General features: G+C 38.0%; 1 protein-coding gene across 10 annotated transcripts in view; it reads left to right on the forward strand.

Moving 5' to 3' along the window:
* Positions 1–20,479, forward strand: part of DCLK2 (doublecortin like kinase 2) — an 88,672-nt gene extending 68,193 nt beyond the window's left edge. For 2 of the 10 annotated variants that reach the window (XR_011140958.1, XR_011140959.1), the window contains 9 exons: positions 247–366; positions 2,488–2,634; positions 7,294–7,427; positions 8,587–8,664; positions 10,262–10,358; positions 12,291–12,371; positions 13,736–13,852; positions 14,800–14,882; positions 19,043–20,479. Coding sequence is in view for 6 of the 10 variants with exons in the window: in XM_068942264.1 (XP_068798365.1) it covers positions 247–366; positions 2,488–2,634; positions 7,294–7,427; positions 8,587–8,664; positions 10,262–10,358; positions 12,291–12,371; positions 13,736–13,852; positions 19,043–19,264 (996 nt within the window). In the remaining 4 variants the exon portion in view is untranslated. Of the gene's footprint in view, positions 1–246; positions 367–2,487; positions 2,635–7,293; positions 7,428–8,586; positions 8,665–8,895; positions 9,109–10,261; positions 10,359–12,290; positions 12,372–13,735; positions 13,853–14,799; positions 14,883–15,730; positions 15,744–19,042 lie in introns of those variants that run through there. The other 8 variants (XM_068942264.1, XM_068942263.1, XR_011140957.1 and 5 more) reach the window with 7 other exon arrangements.
* The last annotated feature ends 302 nt before the right edge of the window (positions 20,480–20,781 follow it).

Consider the following 20,781-nt stretch of genomic DNA (forward strand, 5'->3'; position numbering starts at 1 on the left):
GAGCTAGCCCATGGGTTATACACGTGAAAATATGGTCTTTTAAATTAAATTCGGTCAGTGATGAAGTACAGCTGGCCTGAAATACAAGTTAAAATGTATCATTTCACAATAGCCCTCTACTGTATAAATAACATCAAAAAGGGTGCTCACTGAAAAGCTGATCAAAGACAAAGTGAATTGGGAATTCCATGTCTATTCAAATTTCATGTCTACTCAGATAAGGTTCCTCTCTTTTTTTCTGAACAGGAACACCTGATTGAAAATGAAGTGTCTATTTTGCGTCGAGTGAAGCATCCAAATATCATTATGCTGATAGAAGAAATGGACACCCCAACAGAACTCTACCTGGTGATGGAGCTGGTCAAGGTAAGGTTAAGGAGGTTCTATCTGTGTTGCTGTGAGATCTGAGAAGAATCTAGGAACATTAAGGTCTTGGGAGACATAATCAGGTTAAGATTCAGTGTCAGCCTCTGGTTTTAATCGTGCCAATACTCTTGTCAACTAATGACAACATTGATGGAATTCATGTGTCTCAGCTGAAGTTTGACTATGCCCACGCAGATCTTAGGTAATTTTGTAAAGTATGTGCACAGTCTAGAAAGTGGATACTTTTTTATATCATCTTTACTTTGGTGGGGGGACTAATAGTCACAAGAACGTATGGAAAGAACACTTGCATTTATTTCACCAATATCTTTGCTTAATAATTTGCATTTCAAGGCACAAACTCTTTAGCGAATATATTTCAGTTGACTGTAGGTACATGAATAAGTTAAACTCAAACGGTTAGGTTCTATCAAAACTAAAGATCAAAAAAATCTTTCCTCTTTTGCTTACATTAGACCTTTGCTCCTCTTATTTCATATTGGCCAAAGAGTACATGGCACTATTGTGGATATACAGAGAGAAAAGATGTCAATCTCTGCTTTACTGTCCCTGAGAAATGATACTGACCCTGCCTGAAAATGATTAAACCGATGACATCATTAAAATCGTCTTGGAAAACCTCTGCTGCAAACCCTTCAAAAAAACCTTGATGCTTTTACACGTACTACAACAGAAAAACAGCAGGCATTTGACAGTTAATAATGTAAAGGAAACACCTAGTAAATGTGATACTGAATAAAACATACCATTTTGAATTTCAAAATACACCTTCCATCATGATACAAGGAAATGCATAAGAATTCTAAAACAGTCCAAAAACTTTTGACTGACAAAAGTCTTAATGACATTTTGATTGTCTAATTACTTGAAATGAAAGCTTTCAGCAGAGCAGGTAAAACTGCAGCAGTGCAAAGGACACCATGTGAATCAAAAACCCAAGGTGGATCACATTTTAGTGGCCTGCTCTCTCTTGTCTGTGTTCTACACATACACAGCAATACTGCGCATAGACTTGATCAGCCTATCAGATACAAATTAACATATCACATTAGTAATCACTTAACTTTGTATTTCTGTCTGAAACATTGTTAGATTCAAGAATCCTCTGTCGAATGGTTTCCAGCTTGATGAACCTCTAAAGAAAATCTGTAGTTGAATATTTGCTATAAAACTGTCCATTTAGAAGCTTGATTTATATAGCAGAGACTTTTTTTTGTTCCTATGACACTTTTTTTTTTAATATGCTTCCTTTTTTTTTTTTTTTTTTTTTGGATATGCTACCACCTTGGCATATTTCCTGTCTCTCTTCCACATATACCGAAACGCTTGGAATGCCACCCACAGCGCAGGCAAATCACTCCTACAGATGTATCCAGGGTAACCATCATGCAGACACCTAGGTTTAAAAATTGCCGCAATGCCTGGAAATGCTGTATCAGTAATTAATTTATATGTTATTATATACCCCAGGAGCTATAGGGTGTCCCAAACAGAAATCACCTGTGGGTTCTGTACATTGGAATGTAATGCTTATGTTGGTCCACTCAGCCATATTTATCTGGTATTTTTGTAATATTTGCAGTGTTCCAATTTACAGTTTGTTACAATTGCTGAATATTTGTGTTACATTAGGATTTTCATTATTTAAGCTGATTTATATTATATTAGGCTTTACTCAAAAACAGAGGCTGTTTTATGCTATACAAAGGTATAGTACTGGTAAGAAGAGGAAAAGGGAAACTGTGTTCATGTATCTGTATATAACACAAATCAGAGGTGGGGAGATGGAATAACTGAGTGTTTCCAATCAGTAGAATGAAATTAAGGCCAGGAGATCTGTGATTTTTCCCAAACTCAGGCATAAGAAGCCTGGAGTACAGTTGAGAATTTAACACAGATGACCCAATTCCCAACCTAGTATCTTGCTGACAAGGTCATCCTTCCCAAATACAGCTGTTGTTTCAAAGGGAATGCTCTATTTCTTTCCAGGTGTTTAACAGGCTTCTGAGCTTGCCTGTTGTTTATGGGGCTTTTTGTGAAACATCTTAAGCATCTTAATTATTTTTCCTGTAGTGACCTATTACCTTCCCATTACTTTAGGGAGGAGATCTATTTGATGCTATTACTTCCTCTACAAAATATACAGAACGAGATGGGAGTGCAATGGTCTACAATCTAGCCAGTGCACTAAAATACCTTCATGGCCTCAACATTGTACACAGAGACATCAAGCCAGAAAATCTCCTGGTACGTCCCATTTGCTTGCTAATGCTTTTTCTTCTTTCTTTGTTCCCATAAATGAAAATGCTTGTATATAAATGTGAAGGACCTGAGCAGAGACTAGCAGGAATATTAATTTAGAATAAATATGCATAAAATAAATCTTCCATGAGATAGCAATCACTGTAACGCAAATGAGCTGTGCTCAAACCTGTTCTTAGGCCTTTCTTTATTAACATTTTGATTGGTTACCACTTGGATATGCAAGAGTATTGTCTCATGAAACAATGAATTCTAAAGCTATCTCTCTCAATGAATTACTTATTCTAGTTTGCATGTGCAAGGCAGGGTAGGCTGCGTGCCATTTGTTTTAAAGATCATACAAGATCTCAAGCAGTGTTGTGGGATAGTTTTTTTCCCCTTTCACCCTAATAGCAGAACATCTTTCTGATGACTTAACCAGTGTCCTCGCCATGAACTCTGTGCCTACGTTTATTTCACTCTGAGGGACTACACTTTGTTCTCAGCAGAGACATAAAGTAACTGTGTCTGCTGACAATTATCATGAAGACTGCTTTGGGAACTGCTTAGACTACAGTGCACAGAATAGGAACAGGGTACTCATCTTGCTTATACACAGAGATGATACTTAGGTATTACATGCTGGACATTAGATAGTATGTGTGGTACACTGAGCAACTGGGACCATAATCTCCCTTGCTAGAGGTGCTGTCATCAGGAATGCTAGTAGCTTTCATCAACAGTTGATGGGCTTTTCTTAAAGCCCTCTGGTGTTTGTCAGTCCTGTTAATGGCTTAATGAGGTTGCATCTAGAGTGGGAGTCATGGCTTATCCTAGAGCAGATTTTGAGCTATTACAAAGATAGGGCTATAAGCTGAAAATATTTTCCAATGAATGGTCAAATTCTTTCACAACTAATTCCACTGACAGCCTTTAGCAGTTTAAATAAGCTCTTAAATAAATTAGATTGCTTTTGAGGAAAAAAGTTGTTTGTATGAATGCATATATTTTCCATTGAGAATAGTTAGAAGAATTGTTCTGGCTTCTTAATGATCATTTCACAGTTTTCTCATGTGGTGGCAGCATTCTAGTTCTGTGCTTACGTTGCCGATTTTTAAAGTACTTAGAATGTCTGAAATATTATAAATTCTAAAGCAATTCATTAGCAAAAGGAGGTGTGGGTAGGTTTTTTTTTTCCTCCTGGAAAATACAGTCAAAGCAACATGGCACTTCAAGAAAAAGAAGGTGAAATTCTGGCTTCTTATCAGTGCATCTTCAAACACAGCCAGTCTGAAGACATTTCAAGCTCTCATTAGTAACTGAATCAGGTATAAATAGGCACAATTGTCCTTACTTCCTAGAAAGCCTAGAGAGATTACTCAACAAATGCATGTCTTACTGTGATTGACAGCTGCATACATGTTAAGATAAAATACTAGCATCTTATCAAAATGTAAATAATTCCTATCAGTTGCTTCCTATACTTGGAAGTAATTAATTCTTTCAAACAGGATTATTCAGCTGCTGGACTTGCATTTTCTTTACCAGTCATATATTTAAAAACATAAACTATGCCAATAGCAGCACATATGAGCATGTTTCCTTACTATTTCCTTTGTTGTTGATTTGGTTTGTTTTATTCTTCCTATCAATCATTGCCTTTCTTTATGTTATTTATATTATACACTTTTCGTTATATTACAATCTACCTCATGTTATCCTTTCTTCAAAGTGACACAAAACAAGAGTGCTCTGCAACTTAACCTGTGCTAAATTCATTATGGGGCTTCTGGGAAGGATGCACTGTGACCCTTACAGAAATCTAGACACTTCTCAGTCAGCTTTCTCACTCCTGTATTGAAACTTTATTAGTATAACTGCAACTGAGAAACTAAGCTTAGGGGAGGCATTTGCCTATGAAATATTCAGCACACAAACTGCCTAGATTTATGCTGAGTTAATGAGATATTTTAAACAAATCTGCTTGTAACAGCCAATCACATCTTAATTTCTAGGCTCCAGTTAATTGCAGTGTATTGTATTTTTCTTAATATACTCAAAAACTGCTCAACACTCTAGTACTTTTTTCCTCTCTCTGATTGCTTAAGGCTAAATCATGGTCTGACCCACATAGCCAGCAGACAGTTCCACTGAACACTGGCTCCAGCTGCACTATGGCAAGCAATTGCCATACCGTTTTTCTCCTCTTTCCCTAGAGCAAGCAACCAGAAACTTAACCCCAATCCATAATTTAACAGCCAGCATAGCCGTGCTCTCACAGAGGGAATAATCTGTTGCCACCTCATGGAACAAACTGGAGAGGGGAAGAATCATCTCTACTGTGCTGATCTGACAATATTGCATCTTACTCAGAGCAGGTTACGTGGCTATTCAGTTATTTTAAGGGCATCTATAACTGTCTTTGGCCTGAGACTGTATTTATCAGTTTTCCTTTTTGGAGGGTAATTTTTTCAGGAGGGTAGTTACTGGTATTTGACTGACTTTCCTACTTCAACAGAAGTATTCCGTTTAATTTTGAAATCTAGTGTTACTTCTCTCTCTTCTATGTGTTTTTGGTGAACAAGTATTCGTTCACATTCATTTGGTGAATTGGTATTGTGGCAAGTAGGCAGAAGAAGAGAGTCCCAGTGTCAGGTAATAAATAACACCGAATCATTTATGTTGCGTATTAGAACAAGTCATAGCAATGCAAGTATTTCAGAGTCAGTTCTTCCGTCCGCAAGGTGGGGGAAAATCACATATAAGAATATTATATATAGAATCAGTATAAATATAATATATAATAAATTGTCAGCTGGGGCAGAGCAGATGACTTTGTGAATAGGAGTGTGGTTTTTTCATTAGTGTTGATGCTCCTGTTATGCTTTTAGTTCAGCTGGTGTGAATTTCAGGCTTTGTCCGGGTAGCTTGCTGTTCTTATTTGAGCACGGTCCGTCTTTTTATTTATTTATATGGCATATGAATAGGAGTAAACAAATATTAGGTTCAGGAAGCTACACACAAGGACTGAACGCTTGCCAGTTGTGAAATCTGAGGATCAGAGAAGGTAAGTCAAATACCAGCTTGATTCCAAATATTGTTTCTTCAAATGCATCGTTTCTTGGTGTGATTTTTCAAACAATTGTTTGTAAAACGATGCAGATAGATAGGTATCTGGATTCTTATTTCTTTGCCAAGAATCAACGATCTAACAAGTATTATTCCTAGATTTCCCATTGTACTTAAAAGTAGCACAGCAGATGTACTTTTCTCAGGTTGTTACGTGCTTGGTGTAATTTTTTCCACTAGTGCAAAAAAGCAGGAAAATGTTGTATGCATAGATATTCTCCAAAACAAATGCACCCAGTTTCAGCCTGTTACAAAGTTTTCTGTTGGTAACTCTGACCTTATAAATATCCTTACATTTAATTGCATGGCTAAAACCAAGCACATGAGCATTCATTAGTAAACAGTCACAGTGGTGAATGGATCACAGAATTAAACATAATGGGGGGGGGAGGGGGAAGGGAAGGAAAGTAGGCTTTTTGTAGCCATTTAAGCAACAGCTTCTTCCATTCCTACATAAACACTTTTTTTTAATAGATTACCGACTATTTTATGCTCATCTTAGCTCATAAAAAAGAGTGAAAATTAAGAAGAAACTTCCATAAGCTGTCTACATCAAACGGTGTACAACTATTTCAGCCTTCAAAAATTGTCCTGAGTTTTGGGATGGAGAAACAGTCCATTCAGCAGTTATACAGACTCTAGAAGCTTGTGCTATATTTCCCTAGCAGATAATTTTATTTAGATAGCTACAGATAGAGTGATCAAGAAGTACTTTAATACCTTAACATTGTAATTTTATCTAGGCCTCTGGAAAATAAGATAGAATTGGAAGATATATTAGATACCGCAGATATGTGCACGCACAGAGTTTATTAGCAACAATAAGTATCGCCAAATGAAAGAATTTGGCCAGAAACCACACACAGTGTAATTTTTAACATGAGTGTAAGTATTTCAGCCAAAATTCAATGTAATTTGTGAACGTAGCAAGCCAGCCCCTGTTCCAGTCTAGGTGCGTTTAGAGAAACCCAGATTCATTCTGCGTAAGCCAGATTAGACATAATGGTTTTACGGTAGTGCAAAGGCATGGCCTAACTGGAGCCTATTTTCATCCTAAGGAGTAATACGTTTTTCTTGGATGTTTATGGCAGTCACATTGAGAAGTTGCTCAGAGTTACTCTATAGAGTGACCTAGCACTTCTCAGATGTGTTACAACCATCTGTGTATAAGCTTTATGTAAGCTATAAAATATGAGCAACAGAAGTTCTAAGTTCTTGGCTTTTGAGGAGCTTACAAAGACTATACTGTCCAGAAACAGAGTAGGTTATAGTAGGGAAATGTTTTCATGTCTTTCCTTTCTCAAACTGAGATTACTCATATCATCTGAACTTTCCAAGAGAAAACTGTTCTCTGAAAGTCTGTAAGTAGTTTAAAAGACATTGAAGAATCGTGGACCAAAACAATTACAATGCAGGGCTGTGGAAGTTACCTCTTTTTTCCTACCTTTTCTGTGTGATGATTATTTTCCAAACAAATTAAAGAATTTAAAAAATGCAGTCTTCCTGCCCATTCTGTTTTTCTCCTGCTGATTCTAGGTGTGTGAATATCCAGATGGAACCAAGTCTTTGAAGCTTGGAGACTTCGGACTGGCAACTGTGGTTGAAGGACCTTTATATACTGTCTGTGGTACACCCACGTATGTGGCTCCAGAAATCATTGCAGAGACAGGGTGAGGCTGAGTAACTAAATACAGGTCTTGTAACCAGTTATTTTTGGCAGGTACAAATATTTTTTAATATGGTAAAAATTTGAGTTTTCTAACAGGATGGGACGGTCCTCAGTCTTTTTGTAACCTAATTAATGCCTATGAGAAAATAGGCAGCATTCAGTTCCTTGCAAAGGCCAGTTTCCCTGCACACCGTGCTCCCCGACTCACCTCTGCCTCCTTACAATCTCCCAGAGGACCAGTGCTCGTGCAGTGGGATTTATGGATGAGTGGTCTCTGCCCCACCTCACTGATCAGAGCCCATTGTATCAGCAGTGCCATCTGCTTGGGTAGAAACTCTGACCAGCGAAACACAGTATGTTAGAAACCGGAAAATTGAGGTTGAAAGAGACTCCAGAGTTCACCTAGTCTAACCCCTTGTTCAAAGGAGGTCTCATTAGATCATGTTCATTCCCGCTACCTTGTTTGGGTGATATTAGCTATTTGTGAACTGTTGGTTTAATTAAACAAACCTTTCTTTCTGTTATTTATCAGGTGATTGCCTAAATACAAGATATTTTATAAAATGGTGTACAACTGCACAAGTCTCCTTTCCATTTAGACAGTTAGTTAGATTTCCGTTCCATCCCAGCTGACTGTTGTCTTCGCTGTGACCATTCCTAATTTGGTCTTCCCAATAGAGGGAGGTTTGCTGCATTGTTTGGACAATTGTTCAGTCCATTTGTCACACAGAGAAATAGTTCAGAGCTGTCATGAGCTCAGAGATCAACGGGGACTTCATCTGGGTCTTTTTAGATTTGGATAAACTGTTTGAATCTATGCGAGAGGAAAAAAAAAATAGGGAAAAAAGCCCACTTTCTGACATGGGGTGTTTCAATTTCTGTGCTTCCAAAGAACAGTGCAGTTCTGCATCCCCGTGTTACTCGTTCGTGTAAGAGCCTGGAGAATTGAGGTCTTTCTTGTTGCCTGGCAACCCATGCTCATGTTAGAGCTAGTTAACTGCAGCACGGAATAAAAGGAGAGCATGTCCTTGTCTTCTACCTGAGCCTATTCAGACGGCTCTGGAGAGAGCAGATTCTCAATATATATCCATGCAATGCCAATCAGTTATTTGACTGGATCATTTGTCCCGCACAAGTGACACATGGTCTTGTTTCCTCAGGTATGGCTTAAAGGTGGATATTTGGGCTGCAGGTGTGATCACATACATACTGCTGTGTGGATTCCCCCCGTTTCGCAGGTGAGGGTCCCTGTATGTCAAAGGGAAAAGTAGTAAAGAGCCAAAGTCTTACTAGATAAAAGAAGTCTTACCTATCTCCCAGCTCCCTGGAAAAGAGAGTTGGGGGGACAGAGCGGAGAGAACAGGAAGAGACTGACATGTTTTTACTTTTACCTTTTTTGCCCTTTTTTAATTTACTTCAGTTGTCCCTCTTATCAGGTTTTGGGTTTTATTTACTTTTTTTTTTTTAAGGGAGCACCTGGCTTGCTGCTGTGTGCTGGGATATGGCGATGTTGGACAGCATACTTCTTCCTTTTGTCTTCTACGGGGAATTTCTCAGTTCAATGAACATGTATACTTTGCCCTCTAGTGTTTCTGTTTGGACACAGCAGCTCACCAGTTGGTAGTGTTCAGGGGAAAGGTTAATGGTAAACTGCGGTAATAGAAAGAATTTGCTTAATACATTTTTAATTTTCTTAAACTTTTTGATAAGTGTAGTATGATTACTGGATTAGTAAACATGGTTCTTGCTGCTCAATGTCACAGTATGCATGACCTCTGCTAAACAAAAAAATCAAATGAATATGCTTTGCTTCTCATTAATTTTTCTGCTTGGGAATCAGAAGCAATTAGCACACTTCTTTAATAAGGAATTCTCATCTTACTTTCTAAGGTATTCATGCGTATGCTGTTTGTCCATTTTTATTAGTGGTATTAAATGCAGGTATAATTAGAGAGTTAGTTTTTACTAAAGATCATGAGACCGAATAAAAATAGTCAGGGGAAATACAATATAACTGATTGTCAATGGAAAAGTTATCATTTACTTCTAGTATTTGTTTTCTGGATGTTGTTAGTTCATGATTAATACTAAAAACGTTTCAAAAGATATACCAATTACAATCGCTTTGAATGCGGGGAGAGGTGATGTCCATACTATACTACCCAGAATCAGGTCTTTAACTGAGGTTAACTAATATTTATTTGCTGCAAAACCAAGCTAAGATGTAAATTGTTCATTACAGAAATAGATTTTGAGTGGATGTTCATAGCAGTTAAGGTCAGAAGCCCCCCTCCATCCCCTGACTCCTAAATATTCATGATGTCATGTTTTTGGTACAAAGGTACTTATCTTTTCAATATTAGTAGCTTGCCAATACCCAGTAAACTCAATGTATCACGCGTTTTCCATATCCACTCTTTGTATTTTGAAAAAAAATCTCCTGTTGTGATAGTTTCACCAGAAGAGAGTACCATTTCACAACACTTCATCCCCCTAGCATTTATTCTGTGGCAGATCCATTACAGCTAGGTAAGCAAGTGACTTGCTTTTGAATCTCCTTTCCTATTCTTGGTACTGCATCCTGTTAGCTGTGCAGTCTCTATTCCAGTGGGGGGGTCCTTTCACCTCAATATTATTTTTCTGTTCTCATCACTCCTGTCAGCATAACTACAGCAAATACATCTCAGAAGTGCTGCCATTGTATAAGCTTGCAAATCACGCATTTACAGTAGTTGATATGATGGCATCACTTCTGTTCCAACTCAAAATGAAATTTAATACTTGTGTGACAAGCTTCTTTCTCATGGTCTTTTTCTCATTACTGCTGTTCTACAGTGAAAACAACCTTCAGGAAGACCTCTTCGATCAAATACTTGTTGGGAAGCTGGAATTTCCTTCTCCATACTGGGATAATATCACTGATTCAGCAAAGGTACAGATGTTGTCTAGTCTGGAAAAGTGTTTCTGACAAGCCTCTGAAAGGACTATGCCCTATTGGAGATGCAGACTAGAAGATACAGAATAGACCATTATCCACTCTTCCAGATACTTTGCCTCTTAAATTAGCTTAATAGTGCTTGATGAAAGTACAGGTTTTGCAGCCCTACTATCGTGTTATTGTCTGAATGAGTAAGTGCAGCAGAATGTCAATTGAATCCAGAGACCATCATGTGTTATTTAGTTTACTTAATGATGGACTGTTACAGTAACTTCAGTGCTTCAGCTGTAAAATAAGCATCTCTCCGAATTTTCCCTCCTATCACTCTTTTAAAAGAAAATTTTTGCCATGTAGACTAAGTGTAATTGATCTTATTTGTTCACTCTTCAGCCAGTTATTAAAACTCTCCAAGAAGTAAAACCAGCCAACTTGATTGCCATTGCTAATAGTTTTTGTATTATCATCAACACCCTTTGTGTTTAAAATGATTGCGTTTGTAGGGATAAAGATTCCAAATTTTAAGCCCCGCTTCCCAAGTTGACTCAGTAATGTCCTCTGAATGATTTTTCCGAGGACTCTTTCATTAGCAAGTGGAACAAACATTTGTTATCCAGGCAATGAGAAGCTGCATTACTTTGAGTTTCCCAATAGCTGTTACTTGAAAACAGAGCAAATGTATCTGTTTGCCAAACTTTCTCAGGCACCATCAGGCATCATCATCTTGTGCTCTTCCAGACTTGCGTTCTGAACAAACAGGACCAGTGCCTCTCGTTCTTGATACTAGAGGTAACCTTTCCCTTCAAACTTGCACAGACTTTTTTTGCTGGTCTGAAAACCTCTCAGTTATCAATGCCATTATCTGTTTGAAAAAGCTGTTTTCCAGAACTGAAGAGATGAACAATTGCCATGATATACCTTTGATAAGAATATGAAAATTTGCAATTTAGGGGTGAGAAAAGGTTTTTCAACTGGAGGAATTCAGCTCTAGTAACAGGAACTTGTTTATCTGGCAGAGGGAAATGTTTGTCTTTAGGCTTGTAGAACCAGGAGGCAACCAAAAAATTAGCTGCCAGCTGCAGTCAGGTTTGCTGCCATAAGGGCAAGAAAACTGAACGAATAAACACGTAAAGAAAGTATAACCCAAACTTTACTGGCTGCTTTGCATCAATGACCTCTTGAGCCTCTATAGGCAACCTAGTCACACCATTAACAGATGGGCCCAGGAAGTATTTGGTGAAGCTGAGGCCATCTGCTCTAGTGCTTCCAATGTTTGACAAAAGCCACAGTCCAGTGAAACATCTGTTGGGATTTAAACATTTACTTGAAATTAAGCACGTTTACGTATCTGCTTATTCCTGTACCAGTCAATGTTTAGCTAGTGAAATAAGTCTCTATTCTTCTGGAACAACACAAAGGAAGAGAGTTTTCAAATAATTTATGCAGTTTCTTGAATTTCTGAAACTGCAAGAGCTCCTTTGCCTCTTGTTTGGTGCCCTTAATATGCTGTAATCAATCATCTGCATGCACACTGCCCAGAGAGGATCTTGTCTGTCCCAGGTTTGTTTTAGTCCTGGTCACCTGCATGATTATATAAAGAACAACCAGTGACGTTATAGCTGATGTCTGGACCACTTCCTCTTCGTAGGGTTTAAGAAGACTTAGTGAAACACGAATACAGTAAGGAACTTGATATGGCATGTGCTGTCTACCATACCATAAAAACCTAAAGGGCAAATATTTATTTGGTCCTACTGAAGTCACACTAGAGTTCTGGTATCAGCGCATGTTGATTTTCCACCTAGGTTACAGGAAAAATCCACAATGGCTGCTAGAACAGCTAAGTGAAAGGAGAAAAAAGAAAAAAAAATTATCTCTTTTCCATTTGAATGTCTTTCCCCACTCTCAAACTATTTTTTTTTTTTTAAGGAGTTAATTAGCTTGATGCTACACGTGAATGCTGAAGCCCGATATACAGCAGCACAGATCCTAAGCCATCCCTGGGTGTCAGTGAGTAAATTGTGTTTTACTTTTCTCTAATTTGATAGTAAATCTGTAAACATTAGCATTACAATATAGTTCTCAGCAGCAGCGATACAATTTTATTACACCCACTTCTGTTTATTGACCCACTAGTTCTCCTTCCTCAGAAAGGAGAATAGCAACGGTCTGAAATTCAAGCTTTAGCTGATCCTTTGTGGTTACTGAAAGCTTTCCTTGAAGCAAATGAAGCTGAACTGTCAGAACATTACTTGAATAAGGGAATGGAGAAAATCTAGAGTAAAAATATTATCAAGAAAAACACAGCCTAGCATGGGCTACGTCTCCTCTTGTACTGCAGGGAAGAGATAGTCACCCTTCAGAGCACAGAAAAGCTGTTACTGCTGACCAAGATTGGAAAGTACTGGGAGTGGCTAGAAACTGGCTTTTTAAATATGACATGACAGGCAGATCTGTAACTTGGACACCTTTTTATCATTTCAAAAATTCAGCCCAGAAAACATCTCAAAACATGTATGTGGAAGGACTCTTGTGCATGTTGGCATCTTACTTGCTGTGGTGTGACTTAAGAGAAATTACAATGCTCTGTTTTTTTGAAGCACTCCAAGCTTCGCAAGAACAAAATAACCAAATAAAGTATTTAACTTCACGTGGGGGGGTTTGCTGTGAACATTAAGCTGATGCCTGAGATGAAGCTGGTGCTTCATCCTTTCTGACAGTAGCAATGGGGAAAGCCTAAGTACATGATTGCATATCGGTTTAAAAATCAGTTTATTGTTAATTAATATTAGGTTTACATGTAAATAGTCAATATTTATTTCCACACTCATTTCGAAAGAGGGACTGAATAAGATCTGTGGCGTTCCCTTCAAATAAGGGAAGACAACTGTAACAAGGGTGTTTCTGTGCTCCTCTCAAACATGTTTTTGGTGCTGTATACTGTTTCCACACTTCTGGAACGTGGTGGGCCATTTAAAATGCTGATGTAAGTAAGTAAAGCTGAATAACAGTTACGTTTTTTTGTTTGCAACATGATAGTTATTTCTGGATCAGACTTACGGTATTACATTTAATGGGTCAAATTCATGGATTCAAAGTATGCACTGTCACATGACATTTTTAAGAAATAGGCGGTCATGCAGAAAACAATGGTTGCTGTGTTCCCTTCCTTTGCAATTTGTCTTAACCCATCTGAACTGTATCTCACCTAGCAAGAGGGCATTCATTTTTGGGCTGCTTATCTGAACGTTTAATTCACACTGAGAAGCAGGAAGTACCTGCAGGATAACTGAAAACTTTTTCTTTGTTTGGTTATTGTCAAGCATAGGGTTTTTTTTTCCCCTAAGTTGAATATCATATATATTCTTAAACAGGATGATGCATCCCAGGAGAATAATATGCAAGCTGAAGTAACAGGTAAACTGAAGCAGCACTTTAACAATACCCTGCCCAAGCAAAACAACACATCTGCTGGAGTTTCTGTCATCATGGTAAGAGCAAACAGCATTTTTATATATTGATATTATACTTTGCATATTTTTCTAACAGTGCTGTATGAGCGTGTGTGGTGCAAGAACAGCAAAAGCAAAGCTAGAATAGTCTCTAATTCTAGTATTTATGTGTGTATAGTGTGTATTGTGCCACCATTGCTCAAGAGCAACCAAGTCTATCACGGTGCGCTAGCTAAGCTATAAAAACAAGCTTTCAAACAGATACCTATAAACACTAAGTAGTTGTATGCTGAAATGAAGCTTATTAATCATTTGAAATTTTTCATTATAAGAACTGTAATTTGAATGGTAATGAACATCTAGTTGTAGGATCTTGCTCTGTCCCCCACATTATTTGATCTGTTGTCCAACACTATGCTTGTGGATAAACAGATTAATATTCTGAATTTTTTTTTTATAGTATTGCTTACCACGTTAATTTTGTCCCAGTCTAACGTCTGCTAGGTTTTGTTTGTTTCCCAATGGGAAGCTTCCTTCAAAACATGTGAAGGAATCCTGATGAACTATAGTTGAAGGTACATAAACAATAATTCCAGGAGGCAGATATGTGAACCACAGTAGAAGAACTGAAATTGAGTTCACTATTATCAATACTCAGTAATGCACTTTTAATTCATCAGTCAGTTCTGCACAGAATATACAACAGCTATAGGGACTGAACAACCATGCTTGTCTTATATAGCATTAGGCAGGTACTCTCCAAGTCCAGCCCACTAATGTTAACAAAGAATTGTTGTAGTCATCTAAAAGTAGGTAAATGTAAATGATGTCTCTACATATGTATATATGCTTTTGCAGAATATATTTACATGAACAGTGCATGTGAATTAAATAGGCTCAAGATTTAAAAGTAGGAAGAGTAGTAACATTAAAAAGTCAAAAAATTGATTTCAGGTTGATGCTGCTGTTTACATTTCATTTGACAGTTTGACTTGACAGTTTGAGAGGGACTTCAGAGCTTCATTCTTTATACTGTTGAGACTATGGATAAGCCTGAAGCTGAAGCCTGGTATAAAATGCAGTATATGTAATAAGAGCAATTTTAACTCTAACTCTCAGCCCCTCTCCAACTTGCATGCCACTTAAGCTTATCTCAAATCTCTGACACAGTATAGCTTCTGGCTTCTTACTGGTGTGGGTTTTTTTCCTGATTCTGTTAGCTACTGCCATCCCTTCAGCCAGTAAAGTACATCTCATTAAAACTAAGTTTTATTTTAATTTTCCCTTTTCATGCCTTACTTCCTTCTAACAGGTTTGGAAGGACAGAAAATGTATAGCTATTTGGTTCTGAATGCAGCTTCCAGTTATTGCTGAAGGGAAAGTTAACTCCTTGTTCAAAACAGCGTAAATTAATGAGTGTTAGGCCTCCAGTTTGTTATTCTTGCCCTGGTTTATCTAGGACATTGAAATTTAGTCATCTTTATGTTATCAAGTTCCTCACTTGTAATAGAGCTCATTGCTTTCATAAAAATTCAGATTCAGACAAGCACAGTATTGTAAACCCCATGTATTTCACCCGCATTTTTACTCAAGGAGGAATATTTTTAGTGTAAATTACTTTTAGCATTAATTCATTCAAATACTGTGATCTGGCTAATGCAGATAATACATGTGGCAGATAAGTAAAACTGTACATACCTACTTCCGTGTTTTTTGCACAGGAAAATTCTGCTCCTAAAAGCATGTTGCTGGAAAGTCATTACTGATTTTTTTTTTTTTTTTGTGAATTTCAAAGTGTTCTGTAAATCTAAATTTGTTGCAATGGTGTTGGTTCTGCTTAAAGTAAGTCTAGTTTCTGTCCCTTGCTTCCTTCCTTTTCCTCCTTTCCCAATGCCTGCATTGCTTTCCTCTGAGTAGGTCCAAGGCAATGGTACGTACTAACTGCTATGCTTTATTCTGCCGCACACACACAAAAAAGTTCTGTTTGTCACAAGGAGAAAGGAGAAATAACTCAATAAGTCTGAAATGGAAAGAGTTTTACAGCTACGTGAAAACAGAAAAGGAAAATCTTTTAAACACTTGCAAAAGTTCCCTATATTAGTGATACGTATTTGAAACTTTCTAAGGTAATGTTGACATATTAGTTATTTTTTGCTTGCCTAAACATACTTCAGTCTATTTCCACAGGAATAATTTTGTGCATGTGTGTATCTTACAATCTCTGAAAGCAGTTAGAAAAAGTATATATCTGCTACTGTTCACTGCGCAAAGCTAAAACATTAGTTACCTTCATATCTTCAGAGAGCAGTCTGACAACTGGTATACGTTGCTTGTGAATGTCACACAGCCAATAGCCCAAATTAACAAAGTGTAGAATTGCATGACAAGTGATAAGATCAACTTTATGAAAAAGAAACCAAAAAGGTTGAACATTGGGAAGAAGAATTGTTTCCATTTAAGATAAAACTTGTAATTGTTGCTTCAGCCTATATGTATATCACAGAGCTAGTCAAAAGGTAATCAGTTCTAAATCAATAAGAAACATTCCTCCTTAGAAACAGTAAAAAAAAAGCCTCCTAACCAATTCTTTAAAAAAAGAAAACAAACAATCAAACAATACACGCACACACACTAAGTTATACTACATAGGTTGTCTTGCTGTGTGCAATATCAGGAGAGGCTGCTGTGAGGACATCACAGGAGAAATCCCACGTTCAGAGTGAACTGTGAAAGCATTTTCTTCCTCTTGTGCAGTAACTTATTCTGCCACAGAAATAGCAGGAATCTGTTTATTCACAGTTCTCTCTCCAGCAAGTGAAAAAGGAAATGCAAGCCTGCCGACATAGCTACCTCAATAACCCTAAAACCGTTGCACATTATAGCTACTCTCAAGAGCCTAGATTCTGCTCAGCTGGTCGTGTCATTGCATGTTCATCTGCAAAGTATATCCTTAGTAGCAGAGAGAATTCAATTGTAAACTGTTGAATTTTCTCCTGTACTTGTATGCATATAGCATACAATTTTTTGTCCTAACTGAAAAAAAACCATCCAAAATTCAAAATACTTACCTTTGATTTTGGGCACTCAGTACTGCAGTCTTAAAAGGCCTGGCATTAAGGCCTGAGGGGTGGGGGGGAGGCAGGGAAATACCTTGTTGCTTGGTGCCTCCCCTTCCCCAGCATGCAGCCACATCTGTACTTAATGCTAGATTCCCACCTGTGACCTCCATACAAAACACAAAAACAGCATTAACAAACTACAGCCACAGTAAATCTGAAAAATAGAGGGAGGAGGTCTTGGCAGCACCGTTGTGATAGGTAGGAAACAGGTGTAGGAGCCCTGTTGTCCTTGATCCAAAACAGCACTTTCAATGACTGGTCTTCAGGGAAATCTCGAGTGCTGCAGTGGGAGACGCTGGTATGTTCTACTTTGTAGCAACTGATCAAATCAAAAAGGCAGGTGTCAGTGGGAAAAGCGTGTGTTCTTCAGCAGGGAGTAGCTGGCTTTATTCTTTGCTTAAGTTTAAACATTATACAAGGTAGAACAGCTTCAACAGAAGAGTTCAAAACTGATTCCAGAACAAGCCGCCCTTATATCTGTAGGCTATAGAAATCTTCTACTGGAGAGACTGACCTGTCTCTCTTTGCCAAGTCACGTAAAAGAGGAAACTGAATTCCAGTATCCCAAAATGAAGTGAGTCTTCCTATGAAGCTATTTGATCAGTTAGGAGAAGAGGGTAACTATCCTACCTCTGCCTTCTCCTCCTTGCTGACTTTAGTGCTAAAAATTTCATCTGAAAAAAAAAATATGACGAATTTAACTTGGATCAGCAAATTGTTTTAGTATCTAAGACTACCTACTTTAGTGAATGGTGTATTAGCCAAACTCCTCTAAAAATACACAGAATTTTTTACATTAGAGAAGTAAGTCCTTCTGAGCCAAACAAACAAACAAATGCCTACAGAAAAGGCAGAGCACCTGACCTTACTTTGCAATTAACACATCCTAGCTCAAAATATGACATTCCCCACACCAGTGCCTTGTAACGCCTACACATCCATATGCAGAGATCCACAGAAGTGAAGCACACGTTTGTGCTCTGCTCCTCCTTTTAGATACCACACGCTTGCGGACAGCCTTAGAAAGCAAGCTGTACGAGATTGAAATAAATATACTTTGCACCATCCTATATAACTGAATAAACTACAAGGCACTTACTGTATTAATCTCTGTTGACTTAATCTGTATTACTGCTGGTACTTGGCAATCTTCCACAAAGTAAAGAGTTAAGCAGCTTCAAAAAATACAGAGTTTTTAATGATGATCTACCTCAGCCTTCAACCTGTGAAGCAGCCCGGATGATACTGACTTTCCAAGTCTTACTAAAGAATTTTGACATCTATTTTTGACACATGAGGATTTCCCTCTAGCTCACTTCAGACATTCTACTACAAAGTAAGCATTACACTGTGGTTTAATATACCTGGCAGTATATACCTCCAGAGAAAGAGGGGTGGGGAGGGTATGAAAGTAAGTTGTCTGTTTTGGCAGATGTACCACATACAGAAGTTCAGGTAGAGACCACCTCACTATGACATGAAGGTCTCAATTTCCCTTCTAACCCTCTATTTTGTTCTGTTAAACGCTTATGGTTTTAGTATAGTATATAAAAAACATGCTTTTTTTTTTTTTTTTGGCCACGGTAGTCTGTCAACTTCAAGGGAGTTCATTTGCTGTTGCTCAACACTAAGCAGAAAAGGGTTCTAATTTAAAATAAAAAAATTCCCTGGCTTTCATCAATCCTCTTTAAAAACAGATACAGAGATACATGATACAAAAAATAAACAAACAAAAGTATCAGGTATGATGTGACTGTTGTTTTACACATACAAAAGTACATAAATTTTGGTAATAATTAATATGAACAGGTCGGGCCGTATTGTAACGGTTCATGTCATTTCTTTTCCACATCAGACTTGCAAGACAAAATTGTAAATTTACAATAGCATGGCAAAGGTGTATCTGGAAAATGAGTTTTCCTTAGATTTTTTTTCCAAAAAATCAGCATCACAAAAATCTACAATTATATAAGATTTCTAATGTTATTTCTCCTTTTTCTAGCTCTAACGCATGCACTCAATGTCTTGTAGATTGTTTTGTGCCTGCAGTATACAGGGCTTTGATTTAACTGTTCTTTTTATGTTTTGCCTTGTTTTTGTTTGTTTTTAGAACACAGCTCTAGATAAAGAGAGTCAGATTTTCTGCAGCAAGCGCTCGCAGGACTCTGGTAGAGCTGGATTGGAGCAAACGTCTGCAATTGCTGCTACAGCTGATGATCCTTGCGTGGCTGGGGCCAAGGCCCTCTCCCCTGCTGCTGCTGAGCCAGTCAGATCCCCCACACTCCCTGCCTCAGCATGTCCCGAGTTTGCTGGGGATCAGCCTGGTCTGTAGGACTGACTAAACCAAACCCAACTGAAGCTCCTCGCGCTCTCCCCAGTTTCTCTTATTTCACAACACAGTTTGTTTTCAGTTTGCTTGCACCCTCTTGTGGCGAGGCGAAGGCAGGCTGTCACAAACTTGCAATAGCGGGCAAGTGAGCCTGTGTTTGAGTGCTCCTTGCCCTTGTCTTGAAAACAGCAATAGGGGAAAGATTCTGGTATTTTTAGATGACTTTTTTTCTTTTTTCTTTTTCTTTTTTTTTTTTTTTAAAAAGTTGTCTGTGCTAACTTCCTGCATTTCACACAGCCTCGGGCTCTAAATAGACTAACTTACTGTCTAGCTAACCATATTTTTATAGACGTACTTGAGAATGGTGAGCAGTTACCAGACCTCACTTCTGCAAACAGACCCTGTTGCACTCTTCTGATGAGGATTCTCAGAAAAGCAGGAGAGGAAGACGAGGGAAGACAACTGCATTCACCTTCTGTTCCAATGCCTCTGTTTTTAGTCAAGTTTCTACTGAACCCGGGGAGGCAAGTTTTCATGAAGAATCTTCTTAGTGGACTAACTGTAAAATATCATGGGACAAACGCTGGAGATGGAGGGATAGTCCTTTTTGTATCAGGTTTGTTATCAGGACTGTAGGCTACAGGATAGCATTTAGATTATATGAATTTAAACAAACTGACTTGGGATGTAAACATGAACAAGGGAGACTCATTTCTAAAAGAAGAGGACTGCAGTCAGGGAAGCCTTTTTTGTTCTAGCCATTTTATCTCCTTCCCACAGATGTCCCATCCACAACTTTCTCCAGAGCCAGACTACCTATTAGATAAACCACTTTGGACCTGTGAATGGAAAGCCTGCTGCATATTATCTAACCTAGGACAGATGGAGCAGTTTCTTCTAGGATGAGCTGATGGAGGAGCTACTACAACAAGCCACCATCAAAAGCTATCCAAGGTCTGTCAGTGCTCTCCCCTATTCACCTGGTGCAGGCACTGGAAACGACGACTGGGGAACGGTTATCCTTAATCTGCAGTCAAGGATAAGTGAGGTTTTATCTTTATCATATTGCTTAGTTCAATATTGTATGTATTCAGCTTACTCATTTCCTTTGCTCATTCTTATGAATTTGTCATAGTTCATTGTCTTTCTTAGCTATACTTTCTACTAGAATTGTAAAAGAAAGACCTGCAATAAACTTTCTTCATTAAAAGAATGTCATTTATTTCTAGGAGGACTCAGTTATTTTGTCAGTGAAAGTGTCTCATTATTTTCAGATAGGTAGCTAGCAAAAACATTTCATAAGTGAACAATTTGAGGTCCCTATAAACCTTTAAAGTTCATTGACTTCTATAGGAGACATAGATAATACATGACTAAACACAGTAAGTGCTTTACTTTTGAAGATGGGATTAAAGAGCAAGAGGTGCCAATTAATAACTTTAGCTCACAATACAACTAAGAGAGTTAGGCACATTAACCAAAAAATAGTAGTAAAGGTATAAAAAGGTATTAGAGGTCTT

Source organism: Struthio camelus, chromosome 4 (genome assembly GCF_040807025.1).
Source record: "Struthio camelus isolate bStrCam1 chromosome 4, bStrCam1.hap1, whole genome shotgun sequence".
Lineage (NCBI taxonomy): Eukaryota > Metazoa > Chordata > Aves > Struthioniformes > Struthionidae > Struthio > Struthio camelus.